The 16241-nt window shown below is 43.9% G+C and overlaps 1 protein-coding gene across 1 annotated transcript; it reads left to right on the forward strand.

The window, feature by feature from the left end:
- Positions 1-2839: 2839 nt before the first annotated feature.
- LOC144596224 (secreted phosphoprotein 24-like) lies at positions 2840-14783 on the forward strand. Its single transcript, XM_078404435.1, has 6 exons — positions 2840-3038; positions 3268-3371; positions 5781-5909; positions 7154-7435; positions 11972-12016; positions 13485-14783. Exons 1-6 carry the CDS (start codon positions 2987-2989, stop codon positions 13524-13526), a joined length of 654 nt encoding a protein of 217 aa, XP_078260561.1. The 5' UTR covers positions 2840-2986; the 3' UTR covers positions 13527-14783.
- Positions 14784-16241: the final 1458 nt, after the last annotated feature.

Raw genomic sequence — 16241 nt, forward strand, 5'->3', positions numbered from 1 at the left:
TGAAATGCTAAATCCTGAAATTAATTTAACAACAATGCCTTTTCAAGCACAGAATAATTGTATTTACTCAGAGGGGATCACATCCACAATAATTTCCAGGTTAAATTGTGCCAGTTACTTCAGCAACTTGTGCCCTTTTATGTAAACCAGCATTTGCGGTTTCTTGGATGTGCTGTTCGAATGAGACCCACCCATTGTAACAGAGTCACGTGGAACATGCCCATTAATCTCTTAAAGATGAGTTTCCACTGCCTACATCACTATTCAGTAAATGTCAATCTCACCGAACAGCTGATAGCTAATGCTGGAGAAAGTGCAGCATGCAAACCTGGCGCTTGGGCGGCTGTGACAAAACACAATGATTTGATCATCCATTTCTGCTGCCTTTTGAGGGATAGATTTGGCTGGGACCTCAAAGAAAATGCTCATCATGAAATAGTGTCTACTCTGGAGGACAGGTGCAACAAAGTTCAATTTCCCACGAGAAAAACAACAGGTCTGACAGTGTGAAATCCCATTGGTACTGCATCAGCCAGGTAGAAGGCTGGCTGATCTCAGGAGTGGTATCGACACTCATTCCTTTCTGATTCTGAGATTTTAGTAATATACTGGTGCACTGGGCTCAGCAACATCTGGCCCTTGTACCTGGCATTCATGTTATAAGCAAGGTTTCTGCAGTGAATTTGGATGTAACTGAGTAAATGGCTCGCGTGTGCAACTGGCATGACGTTACCAATGTTAATTGTTAGTATAAATACATATATTTTGAGGGTCCTGGTTTCTCGGTGTAATTTTTATAAATAATATATTTACCATCCACAACAACAAACCATCCGCGGGAAGAAATCAGCGGATGAAAAGGAATGATTGATGATTGGGTCGAAATCCTGCATCAGGACTGAAGGTGCTACTCGACCCACTTAAATCCTCCAGCAAGTTGCTGATCACTCCAGATTCCAGGTTCTGCCATCTCCTGTATTCACCACCCACAAACGAAGCCAGAGGCAGTGCCAATATACACCACAGATTGCCAAGGGAAATGGAAGTGACATGGTTACAGGAGGCCAGTTTTGTTGTCAACCTGGAAAGGGCGCAATGAAGATTTACGAGGATGGTGGCTGGACTTGAGGGCCTGAGCTAAAGGGAGATGTTGAGCAGGCTTGGACTTTATTCCATGGAGTGCAGAAGGATTAGGGGTGATCTTAGAGAGGGGTACAAGATCATGAGAGGAATAGATCCAGTAAATGCACAGTCTTTTGCCCAGAGTAGGGAAATCAAGAGCAAGAGGACATAGGTTAAGATGAAGGGGCAAAGATTTAATAGGAACCTGAAGGGATACATTTTTTACACAAAGGGTGGTGGTATATGGAACAAGCTTCCAGATGAGATAGTTGAGGCAGGTACTATTGTTACAGTGAAGAGATTTTTGGACTGATACATGCATAGGATAGGTTTAGAGGGTAATGGGTCAAGCACAGGCAGGTGGGACTAGTGTAGATGGGGCATGTTGGCCAGCAAGTTGGGCCAAAGGGCCTGCTTCTACGCTATGACTCTTTGATTCTAAGCCAATGCGTCACCTGAAGGCTGGATTTGGGAGAGGTTTTTAAGGAGCTGTCAGAGTTCCATCAGACAAAACATCAAACCAAGAACCATTCTGTTCTTGCAGGTGAGCTTATAAAGACGAAATTTAAAGATATCAAGAATTCAAAAAGCTTATGTCCTGGGGCTCTAAAAGTGAAGGATGCGTTGATGACGTTCCTTCAAATGTCCCTACACTCTGAAACAATTCTAGCTAATTGGAAGGAGCATAATCTAACTATTTTTTAAAGAATTAAGGAAACATGAAATCTGGGAACTGTAAATGAAAAAGGTGACATCAATTGAAGCAAAAAACTCCAGATGCTAGAAATCAGAAATATAAACAGAAAACGCTTACAGTAATCACTGGTTCTGATGAAAGGTCACTAAATAGAAACATTACTTTGCTCGCTTCCCCATAGATGGTGCCGGAACAGCATCATCTGCTTTTGTGTTAGCCTGTTATCTATACTGGGAACTATAAGAATTTGGTAACAAGAAAATCATAATGATTCATCAATATGAAAGTTTTATGAAAGGGTAATGGTATTTGATAAATGTAGCAGAGATTCTTGTGGATGTCACTAGTATGATAGATAGGGGGAACTGGTAGACAGAGTATATCTGGATTTTCACCAAGCAGTTGATGATCTCCCCCGCCAGATATAGTCACAAAAATAAGGGTTGAATAAGTTGAGGAAATAACATATTAGAGTATTGATTATAGGTCAGAAAAAAGGAAGTAAGAACAAACATTCTTAAAGCTTTTTCACTTGAAACACTAGGTCGGTTTCTCTCTCCACAGATGCACTGGGCTGGATGAATATTGCCAGCAGCATCTACTTTACTTCCCATTTCCATGATCTGTACAGTTTTGCTTTGGAAATTTAAAAAAAAGCTTCCAACTCTTTCACAACAGCTGCTTTGTTTCCCCCCACAGCCTCTTGTCCAGATCATTACCACTGTACACTTCATGCACAAACTGAATGCGTCATGAGGGAGAAACTGGTTGCCTGGCATATATTCTCAGGAAATAGTAAATCCTTCAAAATATAAACTCACTACAACAACATCCCACGTCGACTTGTCAAGGAGAAGATTTTGACGCCAATTGTTTGGGCTCCTGTTGTTTGCTGTTCCTTCTACTCTGAAAAATTTACAACTGAGTGGTAACATTTTTAGAACAGAAACATCTGGCTGTAGTTACGGAAACTATTTTCAGATTACAGGACACTTGTCAGCAGATTTCCGTGCCCACAATCACCAAGCTGAGCAAACATGAGTCAGTGTTTGACTGCGGTAGAGGTGCAGATATAAAGACCGAAGGCAGGGAGGTGAAGGCAGATCGAGAAAGAGAAGCAGCAACTTTGCTCTGAGAACCCAGCCGGCTGATCCCACACGAGGCAGAATGAAATCCTTCCTCCTCGCCATCGCTGCCGTGCAGATCCTCCACTGCTCAGGTAGGTACTGAGGAGAGGGAGGGCCTCAGAAAGCACTGAGTTAGTGGTAATGAGCTTCAGTCAGCGATAATTCACTGCTGTGTAAAAGTAATAGACTGTAAAGTGTTCAGTGCACTGTACTTCCAGCTGTTATTCATTTATTTCACCGAGCATTAAATGGTGCCTCCCAACTCGAGAGGCTGAGTTTATCCGAGAGTATTTTCTACAACTGTTCCTTCTCTGTCTGCAGGAGTACCAAACCCTGAGGATGCTCTGAGAGCAGCAATAACAAAGCTGAACGAGATAAGTAAAATCAGTCATCTCTGTGGCATAATCAGCAGCACAATAACAGATGTAAGCATCTTCTGGTCTCTGAATGCTTTATAATATAATATATATAATATAACTTTTATTTGTATAGCACTTTTCATACAACTGAATGCAACCCAAAGTGCTTTTCACAAAAACACAGGTCTAAACAATAATAGAATTTAAAAAAATAAGGACATAGACAGTTAATGACATAAAAAGCACAGATTTATATAAAAATATAAAATAAAAAATAAAAAAGTTGTGAGTGTAAAAGGACAAAAAGCAAAAACACAGGTCAAATACAGAGTCCCATGTACTATATGAGCACGCAAGCTGCTGAAGTGTACACTGAGATAAATACAAGAGAATAAAGGTGATTTTTACAATGTCATCAGAAAAAGTAAAGTCATTTAAAAGCTTTGATTGAAAAGACACATTTTTAACTGTGGTTTAAAAATGTCAACTCTCAACGGCCTGGGTAGGGTATTCCACAGCTTGGGGGCGTAATTGAAAAAGGCTGCTGCACCAATTTTCTTATTGCTGCGTCATTGAGAGGCTAACAGGCCGGCATCAGAAGACCTGAGCGTTCGAGTAGGGGCATAGGGAAGGAGGGACTCTGTAAAAATATGCTGCTCCTAAGCCATTTTGGGCTTTATAGACAAGAAGGAGGGCTTTATAGTCTATCCTGGCTCTCACAAGGAGCCAATGAAGGGAATATAAAAGTGTGGTGACACAGTATGTTCCCTTTTCTTGGTATTTGTTAAAAGCTGGGCTGCGGCGTTTTGAATGAGCTGTAATTTGTTGGTGCTTTGCTGCTTAAACTCTGGATACATATTACTGGCTGAAGTTAAACATTGGCTATGAGTAGGAGCAAAATATTGTGCAAATCACTCTACTGAGCACGGACCATGGTTGGACATAAAGCATTCTTTGATTCTGATTAGAGTAAAATTTGTGAGGAGAATGTACAGTTCCTTGAAGGTTTGCTGAGAAACCATCTTCCTTTATCCCCCGAAGATAGACACAAAATGCTGGAGTAACTCAATGAGAAAGGCAGCATCTCTGAAGAGAAGGAATGGAACATGCTGCCTGTCCTGCTGAATTATTCCAGCATTTTGTGTCTATCTCCAGCATCTGCAGTTCCTACCGAAATATTTCTTTATCTCCCTCTTTGCTCTTTTGAAAATAACTACCAGGATAATTATCAATAGGGGACCTTTATGTACCTGAATCAAACTGGGACTCCACAGCACACATCAGAGGTTGTTGTACAATAGCTTCCTGGGCTGAGACCCATGACCATTCTACTCTGTAGCATCTGAAGGCCAAGATGAAGATGCCCAGAGCATTAAGGATTAGGCTGTTTGTGCATGGTCAGGATCAGTGGGTTTGCTTCCTCAGTGTTCCAAGGAAAATGTTTACGAGTATCACCTCCTTCCACCATATACATATCACATAGAGCCATGCTATGGCTCTATGCACCCAGCTGCCGATTACAGTCACCATGTTCAGAGACTGTCTATGATCATGGCATCTCACCTTCAGGCACTAGATCCACGAACCTGTGAAAACCTGTTGACAACATTCCATACTCTATCACGACTCTCTGCAATCCAGGTCTTCCTGTAATTACCACTTTCCCCCAGTTACAACTAGTACTCACAATTGCAGATCCTGAATTAACAATCCATCCCCTACGGAGGATCATAATCATCCTCACGATCACGATAACCACTTTCCATTCCCCTATCACACCTCTCTAAGAAGGCTAGATCTACAGGAAGACAACACATGCTTCCAGTGACCACAACCCCACCCTGTAAATCCTGTCCTTTAGTAATCCTTGTGCAAGACCTGCACTTCCTGCACTCATATCCCATCCATTATGATCATAACCCAATCTCTCATGACCACAACAACCCTCCATAAACTCTCACAATAACACTGCCCACTTTATGATGAGAGACTCCATCCTCGCACCCTCCTCTTGCTACCCTGGCTACAACAGCCACCCATGCTATTAACTTCTACCTGAATGACTCGCTGATTTAATTTATTTAATGCGATTTTGAGTTTAATCAGATCTCATCGTGTGGTTTGCGTCTCTGTGCTGACAATGTTTTGCTTCTAAGTGCCATTTGCCAGTTCTGAGCATCCCCAGAAACCTGACAAGTGGTCTGGCCGCCAGTCGGAGAATTGCCTGAGGTCAAAATAATTGAGTGTTGCCTGCTCTGATCACTTGTTACAGATAATGTTGTTCATAGGTTGCCTGGCAATCCAACAATATTTCTGTAGGCTTCCAGATGCCCCATCATGCAAACCAGGAGCCAGCCTAACAGTAACACTGGCAGTTTTCCATATGCAGTGTTGAAAGCAACAACTGATATAGCTCAAGGCATAGCAGATGATCATGTTTGGGAGCTTATTACTGACATCTATTTCTTTGTGTAGCTTTCTCCCACAGGAAAAATCTCCTACAACGTGGACTTAGCATTTTCTGTTCAAGAAACAGTCTGCTCCAAAAATTCCGGGCTGGAATTTGATGATTCCAGCTGCATCTTCCGACCAGTGAGAATCGCTGTAAGTACTGTGGTTGTACATTCCCAGCTCAGTGCTTGGCTTTAAAATTACTAACAATCAACGTGAAACATTTAATTCATGAATGCAAATACTACACACCCTTGATTACCAGGAGTATGTCCGTCCTAAGCCTGTGACCTCCTCACCTCTTTTCATTAAAGAGAGAAAGCAGTGTCTTCGTTCTCTGGTGAGCTTGTCATCTGAAATGTTCAAGATTCCAGGCAATCAGCCCAGCATGATCACTGTTCTGAGCACTGTGGACAACTGAAATACAGAAATCTTTTGCCTTAAAGTGTTTGTGTGCATGATATAGAGAGAGAAGGGGGCAGGGAAGGGGAGAGAAATCTGCCAAATTACTGAGAAGGCAAATTAAGGCCTTAATCGCAATTTCCCATTGTTAGGCTGACGTTCTCATCTCTCCTTGGACCAACTTACATTGATGGGTAGAAATGGAGTTGGCCAAATTGCAAAATGACATATTGATGTACTTTAGCTCATTCTGCATATGCTTATTCTTCTCTGTTTGCTTTCTGCTAATGGCTCATGAGAAATGAAGAATTTATAATAACAAAAATAAAGCTGTGAGCGATAGATTACAAAAATCAACCACACCACAAGAGATTGTAGTCTCATCCCCATCTAGGTAGCAGCCAGATCTGCTCTTGCCACTCTCCAGCCCCACCCTTCCTTCCAGGCTCTTTAGATGACACTACCTACTAAAATAATGGTATAAAGGCCAGAAATTTGTCCAGGCTTAGAGAGGCCAACATTTTCCTCCCAAGCATCACCAATGGACAAACAAAAAATGAACACCATGAAAAAAATACCAGACCAAGCTCATCCCAAGTATTTTTGCAAAACCTTGTGCATCATTATATAATAGAACATCCAACACATTCCACCCAGAAGCTATGCAATCCCTTAGTTTTGCACTGTTCTGAATAGGGAAATGGTTGAAAGGATCTTTTCTGACCTCCTCAAGATTCACCACAAATCTTCAAGAGCACAATATCTCTCTGTTAAACAATCCCCACTTGCTTATTTCACTGGAGACTAAGCTGGCCAAGTTTTCATTTGGAATATTGTCAGAACAATACTAAGAGAAAGCACAATCATGTTTGTGTGTCCATTTTATCCAAGGAATCTTCATCTGCAACTCGTGGAGATATGTTGATACAACATAAGATTTTTCAGAGTCCAGTAGTTAAACACAGGAGTGATCTTCAAGATTTCTGTTTTCTCAGGAGACTGCTAGCTGCAGAAGCCGAGTGAAATATTTGGCTGATGACGTCCTGGACGTGGATGTGGAATGTCATGGCTTCGGGAAAGCCAAGGGTAATGGAGACTCGGTGGAAAAGGTGAAGGTTAATGGAGTACCATCCAAAGGAGGCAAAGGTCAGAGTCAACCAGCTGCAGAAACAAAGGGATCAAGCAAGCCGCCCAAAAGGGGAAAAGGCTACAGAAAGCCACATCAAAGATTCCACATCAATGGAGGATCTTCAGAATTAATCAACAGCAGCGAAGAGGTAAATTCATGATGTTCTGAGAACTTAAAATGGGCCATTATGACCCTTTCTCAAGTCACCCTAACATAATGTTCGTCCTTTAGAATCTATAGTAGAAATAAAGTCCGACAAGCTATAAACCACAGAACTCTTAATCTACACCATTTAATGTTCTCCAATGATCAGCAATGAGACTGCTTGTCAAAAAACTGTCCATATTACTGCATTCACATTCAAAAATAAATCTTACTCAGTTTTAATAAGAGGAAACAACTCTCCAGAAATCCGTACACTTGTTAGGCAGCAGAGTAGATCTGGTAGAGCTGTTCCCTCAAAGCTTCTGTGGCCCAGGTTCAATGCTAACCCTTGGGTCTAGACAATGTAGCGTTTCCATGTTCTTCGTGTGACCACGTGTATTTCCTATTGGTGCTCTGGTTTCTGGAGGGGGGGGGGGGGGCGGTGTGGTAGGTTAGTTGGCAGCTGTAAATTGCCCCCAAGAGTATGTGGGTGAGGGGTGGAACCTGGGTAAGGTAGATGGGAATGTGGGGAGAATCCAATAGGTTATGTTAGCATCAGTGTAAATGGGTGCTTGCGAGGCAGTGTGGACACGGTGGACTAAAGAATTGTGCTACATCTCTCTATAATTCTATTACTTCATTTTCTATTTACTGAATGAGTTTAAAACAGCCATGTGCTATTGACTATTTAGATGATATTATGCCATGAATTTCTACCCACATTCTTTTTCCAAAAGCAAGTTGAACTGACAGCAAATAGAGGTAAACATTGATTATTAGAAACTCCAGTGGTGGGAAGGAGGGACCAAGATACAATGCTCCTGGCTTTTCAGACCTCTTTCCAAAGGGGGTCGATTTTGCCAATTTAATACCCCAAGAGTGAGCTTAGTTAGGATAGCCAATCAGTTCCTTACAGAGTATCCATCAGTTGAAGTTAAATTGAATTTTCAGGGCCCATTGGAAAAATCTTTACTGTAAATGTTTGGAGTGTCCTTATCCGGGCTCTCAAAGATGCTGGCACCCACTCCACGAACATGCAAATTATGGGACAACGAGCAGCTTGAACATTATCCCCAAGCCACAGCTCAGTTCCAGAGAGTGTAAGGGGTTTCTGCGCCGAGCTTTCGCCCGACCTAAGGTCCCCGTGCCTTGCTCTGATCCCTTGACCAGGCCGTGCACACTGGTTCCCCGTGAGTGGTTCGACCCACTCACCCCTTACGGTTCTAGACACTGGGCTTAGATGCAGGAGCTCTTATAGTGCAGAAAAAATTCAACCAGACCAGATTTTAAAACCAGGGTTTAAATGAAAAAGGCTTTTATTCAGCACTTGGGACTATTGTCCATGAATACTTATACAGTTCTATAATACATGTCTATGAAACACATACCGAATCACACGAATACTTATAACTATGAATCATAAAACACACACAGTTCTATAAGACACATACACGAATACCTTTTACTTATGAATTCTTAAACACAGTTCTGCAAGACACACACACGACTGTAAGATGGGGAACGCACGACGCATCGCAACCTTGACCAACACATATTTTAGTACACACCCAACGTTTATTCACAACCACCCTCCCCTCTACACTAAACTATGTCCAGGATATGTAGGATTTGGAATGCATGCTCACCATGGGGCTATTACTGGGGTTACTGGCTGTTCGTTTGGCAGTATTTCTCCTCGAGTTGCGTGCCTGTTCCTCTCTCTTGCATCCGTTTTTCTTGCCTGTCTTTTCTTCCTCCTGCATTCGTTTTCTTGCCTGCTTGCGTTTCTTGCAGGTTTTCTTCTAGCTTCAGCTTCTTCTTCCAGTATTTCTTCTTCACTTCAGTTGACTTCGAACCCGGTTTTCTCTGCGCTTCTTGCCTCCTGTCCGTCTTCTTGCCTGCTTGCGTTTCTTGCAGGTTTTCTTCTAGCTTCAGCTTCTTCTTCCAGTATTTCTTCTTTTGTTTAAAACCCAAAAGTAGTGGCCAGTTATACTGTTTCTGACCCGTCCTATCTCCCGCCAGATCTTGGAATCTCTTTGTTCAAAAAGATATGTATGAGGTTTTCTTCTGATCTGCGCTTATGTTCGGGGATACCGGGGATGGCCAGAAGGTGTAAATTGGGATTTCATTGTGAGGTGATGGGTGTTAACTGGTTTCCCATCACCTACCAGGTAGTTTTCTATGGGCTATTGTGCCCCCTCACTGAGATGAACTGTTTAGGTCGGCTTGGGGCATTGTGAGTATGCTGATGTCAGCGCCCCAGTGTCTGGACTCCGACCTGGTTTCGTAGGTTTCTGCATGGCCAATACCCATCCTTTGTTCTGGCCATGGCTTTGCAGAAAACCTAGAGACTGGGATGTAAGGTTTTTACCTTTTTTTTTGTGGCTGGTCACGAGGTCCTGCAGCCATTTTAGGACCCACAGATTGTGACATCCTTTGGTAAACTGACTGCAGCCTTTCTCCGCTATCAGCCCCAGTCTCCCGTTTAAAATGTCCAAACTGCAGCTCTTTGGTTTTGTGTTGATTTCAGAATGAGGGAAAACTTCTCAAATCTTACAAGAGAGAGAGAGAAAGAGAGAGAGAGAGAGAGAGAGAGAGAGAGAGAGAGAGAGAGAGAGAGAGAGAGAGAGAGAGAGAGAGAGAGAGAGAGAGAGAGAGAGAGAGAGAGAGAGAGAGAGAGAGAGAGAGAGAGAGAGAGAGAGAGAGAGAGAGAGAGAGAGAGAGAGAGAGAGAGAGAGAGAGAGAGAGAGAGAGAGAGAGAGAGAGAGAGAGAGAGAGAGAGAGAGAGAGAGAGAGAGAGAGAGAGAGAGAGAGAGAGAGAGAGAGAGAGAGAGAGAGAGAGAGACTGGTGGCCTCAATGTTATGGTACCGGCTGGCCACTCTTGTCCCGCCCTCTACCTTTGTAAATGCTGTACAGAAGAGGTTAGTGGATTTCTTTTGGGGAGGGAGGAAACACTGGGTCTCAGCCGCAGTCCTGAGTCTCCCGCTAGAGGAGGGTGGCCAGTCCTTGGTATGCGTGCGTACCCAGGTGGCGGCTCTCCGTCTCAGGACTCTGCGGAGGTACGTGTACGCGGAGCACCCTCCCAGGTGGCACGCTCTGGCCACGTATTTTTTCCGCCAGGGCCAGTGCCTAAGGGGGGTTTGGCGGCTCCCGGTGGCGGGCATCAGCCGACCCGCCACACGGGACATGCCAAGCTTTTACCGCGATGTGTTGAGAGTGAGGAATTTGGTCATCTTCAGTCAGCGCGTTGCTCCTCAGGGGGAGGGGGGTGATGTGGCTGTGGTGGGGGCCGGTCCTCACGCTGTCACGGGGGGTGTTGGGGAGCGGCGTGAGCTTGGAGTGATTCCGGCCGAGCTTACCCCCGCTCCGCCGGAACTGCTCATCGGGCCCAGGCTCCGGAATATTTCCCGGGAGCCGGCCCCACACAACTTGAGCCGCCTCTCCCAGATGCCCAGCGTGCCGTTCCGTGATGCAGGCAGACGTTTACTGTATAGGATGCTCCTGCACACTCTGCACCTCCTCGCCTTCGTCTTCCGTCCGGATACGCCGTGGCGATCCGTGTTACCACCTGATGGCGGAGGCGGTCCCCAGTGGAGGTCTCTCTACAAGGGTGTCCTCCCCCTTTACATCGGGGACCTGGGGTGGAGAGTGTTGCACAGAGCCGTTGTGTGTAATAAATTTTTGAGCCGGTTCACGGACACGCCGGCCGCCTGTATTTTCTGCGGCGAGGAAGAGTCCGTGTTCCACATGTACATGGAGTGTGTGAGGTTGCTGCTCCTGTATGAGTATCTGAAGGGGTTGCTCCTCAAGTTTTGGCTGCATTTCAGTCCTACGATCCTGGTGTTTGGGCTCGGGGCTGGGAGTGGGGAGGGCCGGTCAGGAGGGTGGGATTTCCCTGTCGGTTTGCTCCTGGGCTTGGCCAAGATGGCCATTCGTGGGTCCAGGCAGCGGGCGGTCGATGGTCTTGCCAGAGTCGGCTGCCTCCCCCTCTTCCGGGCCTACGTCCGTGCGCGCGTGTCCCTAGAGAGGGAACACGCGGTGATCACGGGGAATATGGAGGCCTTCCGAGGGCGCTGGTCACCACGGGGGGTTGAGAGCATTGTAAATAATGAAGGCAATGTTGTATTATAATGATTAACTGATGTTTTGTAACCTCTGAGTGTGGTTTTGATGTGATGTATCATGTGATTGTGCTGAATAAAGTCTTTGAAAGAAAAAAAAAAAAAAAAAGAGAGAGAGAGAGAGAGAGAGAGAGAGAGAGAGAGAGAGAGAGAGCAGTAGGTTTGACTCATTCCTTCCTCCCAAACATCACTGGTGCACCCCAACCTCTTGATTTGGTGAGCTGCTGGTTAAAAGCACAAGGACTATCCACACTGTTTGGATAAGATCTGGTCATCAGAATTCTTGTGGACCTTGTCGTGGACAATTGTGAGGAGGGCGGCATATTGTGTTTCAGCATTGTTTGATCATTGATTCCACTTTGCTATATGGACATCTTTTATTGATTCCTCTGTGCTAAACATATGTATTTTTACGCAGATGAGAACCATCTCAGGAGAATTATCGAATGAGGAGTCATCAAGGGTAAGCAAACTGACCTACTTTGGATTAAAAATAGCATTGGCTAAGGATTTGGAAGCATCCAAATTCCTATATATTTTTTTTGTATTCAGAAATGACCACTGCTGATCTCTATCTAGATCGACTGACTGTTCAAACCATCCTTCACAGCCTCAGTCACGTTACATTCATTCCTACAGTGGGTTTTGAGGTTAGAAGCTATTGTCATTGTGTCACTCCCTCCAGCTTAATCACGTCCTTCCTGTAGTATGGTGATCCAAAACTCCACACCCTACTCCAAATCTGGCATTTCCAATGTTTTGTTCATCTGTCCCAACTCCTACACTGCTGAAGCTGATGAATGCAAGAATACCACAGGCCTTCCTCATTACCATGTCCACACGTGTTACCGCCTTAGTGCATGCATACTTGGTACAAGCTTTCTTTGAAGCCAAGGGAGATAGAAGTATGGAGAACTTTGAGGGGCATAGATAGGGTGGATGGTGAGAAACTCTCCTCCTAACGTAGAAACCCATAAGAGAAAGGTTTAAGTTGAGGATTGAGTGGGTTAGAAAGAATCTGAAGACATTTTATTTTTAGCCGAGGATGTTTGGAATCTGGAATGCACTGCCTGAGGGAATGGTGGAGGAAGCAGAGACTCTCACAACATTTATGAAGTACTTGGGCAAACAGTTGAATATCCACAGCAGAGGAGGTGGTCAGCATGGCCACAACTGGCTGAAAGGCCTGTTTCTCTGCTATATATGCACCAGATTGTCTTGCTCAATATTGATGCACCACAACACAACTGTCTGAGCATGATATCTGACTCTTCTATTATTCTTATACAACAAATGTTTGAGAAGAACCACTCAGAAAGATTGAGCCTTGTCTCACATCCATATTTTACGACATTAATAACTTTTGTATTTCTTGACCAATATTATTTCAATATTTAAATAAAGGGCAGCACAATGGCTCAGCAGTAGAGCTGCTACCTTACAGTGTTAGAGACCCGGGTTCATTCCTTACTATGGCTTCTGTTTGTATGTTCTTCCTGTGACCGCGTGGGTTTTCTCTGGGTGCTCCTGTTTCCCCCCACAGTCCAAAGACGAGAAGATTTATACTGTAAGTTAATTGCCTTCTGCAAAATTGTAAATTGTCCCTAGCTTGTTGGATAGTGCAAGTGATTGATGTTCAGTGTGGACTCGGTGGGCTGAAGAGCCTGTTTCCACGCTGTATTTCTAAAGTCTAAAAGTCTAAAGTTTTTTGAGAAGTTAAGTCTGAGATCTTTGACATAACATACAGTAGGTGATGTATATTTTATTGCAACTGAAATACACCTCAGAAGAATCCTTGCTTGGTGTCTTAAAGGTGAGTGTAAACTTGGATTTTTTTTTTCTTAATTGGCAATTTCCATATTTATGTATCAACAGGAAAAAAAACTTGTTTAAACCTAGATTCACTAAATCAATGATTGCATTCATTCTAGGAGTACAATGACGATTCAAGAGCCCGACATCGCCGACACTAACCATGAACGACCTTTTTGAAAGGCCAAGTTTGGTATGAATTCAAGGAGACCTTGTTCAGATTGAAGTTAACATTTATACTCATTGATAATATAAGGGAGACATTTTGTGACGACAAAGAAATCTCTGTACTTTGTAACTGTCCTCTTATGTGTACTGCCTTTCATTTTAAATGTATGTGCGATATTGCACTCTGACATTCTTCAGATTGTTGTTACTTTTCCCTTCAATGCCAAGTGTGGAATTCCAACTCAGGCACCTAGCAATCTGCCTGTGAAATGCTCGTAAAAAGGTCTCTCTGTCTAATGACCGTTAGACATGGACCGTTAGCTGCAAATGAACCAGAGTGGGATAAATGGGCAAAAATCCCCCGTGTGAATGTTCAAATTCATCAGTTGCCATTTTGTGCATCTAATCTGCAACTACAACTTGAAAGCATTTTGTGAGACGGGGCCTACATTTGGACCAAAGCTAAGGGTGACGACTCTGGTGTTATTGAAAACTTTCCTCCTCAACTTGAAATGATTGGAGAATTCAGCCCTAATTTAGCCCTAATCTCTGAATTATAGCGAGATTTTTAGAAGATTCAAATCGAAATGACACAGCAGGTCTGTTAACATATGAAGAGAGGATGTAAAGTTAATGTTTCAACAGGAGCCCTTTCATCCCAAATGTCTCTCAGCATAGGAGACTCTGGAGTAGGGTTTGGAAACAGTCGAATGTAAAAGAACATACAAATCTTTCCCCCAACCAGTGCAAAGCAAGGAGCAAGATGGTGTTAACAGAAGGCTCATTAAACTGCACTGGTGGGGAGGCTTCAATGATCCCATTCATTGCAGGCTCAGGGCAGCAGCAGCTGTGAGCTGGGAGCAAGGGGAGAGAAGGATGTGGATGTGAGACTGTAAATGGCCCTGTTATTTCTTTATGCCCATTTCTACACTGTTTACGTAGGATTGGGACTGTTTCCTGCCCCAGGTGTGTGGTGCACTCTCCATGGCAGGTCTGCTTTCAGCTGGCGCAGTGTGTGTGGTGTGTGTGTGTGTGTGTGTGTGTGTGTGTGTGTGTGTGCACATTTGTGTGTGTATCTGTTTGAGGTTTGGATGCCTTTGCCAGTTCCAGTCAGAAGAACTTGTACATTTGGAACAGACAAATAACTTCAGTGGATCGTTTAAATGCTCTGTCTGTTCTACATGTGTTGCATTTTGCCGGCAACATCAATGTAATGTATTTTTGTATAATCCTATACAGTCTTACTGAGAGTGGATCAATAAAAATGACTTTATTGTTGACAGCAAAAAATGATTCATGGCCCTTTTTCTGCTTAATGAGTATTCGTCTTGCGCAGACCTTTACAGCTATTTTATGCGATGAACATGATGCCAAGACAAACTCTTATCTGCCTGCACGTGATCCATAGGCCTCCATTCTCTGCATATCCACGTGCCTATCCAACAGCCTCAACACCACTATCGTATCTGCCTTCACCACCACTCCTGGCAATGTGTACCAGGCTCCCGCCATCTTCTGCATTAAAAATAATGTGTCCTGGACATCTTCTTTAAATTTTGCCCCTCTCACTTTAAAGCTATGCCCTCTAGTATTTGATATTTCCATCCTGGGGAGACATTTCTGACTGTCTACTCTACTTTTAACTCTCATAATTATATATATCTTTATCAGGTCTCCTATTAACCTCTAGAGTTCCAGAGAAAACAACCTAAGTCTGTCCAGCCTCTCCTTATGGCAAATACCCTCTAATCTTAGCATCCTATTGGTAAACCTCCTCTACACCCTTTCCAAAGCCTCCACATCCTTCTGATATTAGGGGGACCAGAACTGTGATCTTCCACACAGTGACAGGTTCTCTTGAAATGTTAGTTTTCTCAGTGCAATCTTTATCCAATTCCACCACTATTGTTGCAACAGCACAATATTGCTCCTCATGTAACATAATTTGGAAGAAAACATTTAAACTGATTCACAGAGGCGATAACTGAATGATGGGAAAGATGCATAATTTGGGATGCTCACTGCAAATGAATGGGGAAAACAGGTGATCTCAGCACATAGACAATAGACAATAGACAATAGGTGCAGGAGTAGGCCATTCAGCTCTTCGAGCCAGCACCGCCATTCAATGCGATCATGGCTGATCACTCTCAATCAGTACCCCGTTCCTGCCTTCTCCCCATACCCCCTCACTCCGCTATCCTTAAGAGCTCTATCCAGCTCTCTCTTGAAAGCATCCAACGAACTGGCCTCCACTGCCTTCTGAGGCAGAGAATTCCACACCACCACTCTCTGACTGAAAAAGTTCTTCCTCATCTCCGTTCTAAATGGCCTACCCCTTATTCTTAAACTGTGGCCCCTTGTGCTGGACTCCCCCAACATTGGGAACATGTTTCCTGCCTCTAATGTGTCCAATCCCCTAATTATCTTATATGTTTCAATACGATCCCCCCTCATCCTTCTAAATTCCAGTGTATACAAGCCCAATCGCTCCAGCCTTTCAACATATGACAGTCCCGCCATTCCGGGATTTAACCTAGTGAACCTACGCTGCACGCCCTCCATAGCAAGAATATCCTTCCTCAAATTTGGAGACCAAAACTGCACACAGTACTCCAGGTGCGGTCTCACCAGGGCCCGGTACAACTGTAGAAGGACCTCTTTGCTCCTATACTCAACTCCTCTTGTTATGAAGGCCAACATTCCAT

The sequence above is a fragment of the Rhinoraja longicauda genome, chromosome 8 (assembly GCF_053455715.1).
Source record: "Rhinoraja longicauda isolate Sanriku21f chromosome 8, sRhiLon1.1, whole genome shotgun sequence".
NCBI lineage: Eukaryota > Metazoa > Chordata > Chondrichthyes > Rajiformes > Arhynchobatidae > Rhinoraja > Rhinoraja longicauda.

Coding starts and splice junctions, on each gene's coding strand:
- LOC144596224 (XM_078404435.1), top strand. CDS start 2,987: ATGAAATCCTTCCTCCTCGCCATCGCTGCCGTGCAGATCCTCCACTGC. Junction 3,039..3,267: donor GCAGATCCTCCACTGCTCAG/GTAGGTACTGAG, acceptor CTCTGTCTGCAG/GAGTACCAAACCCTGAGGAT. Junction 5,910..7,153: donor TCCGACCAGTGAGAATCGCT/GTAAGTACTGTG, acceptor CTGTTTTCTCAG/GAGACTGCTAGCTGCAGAAG.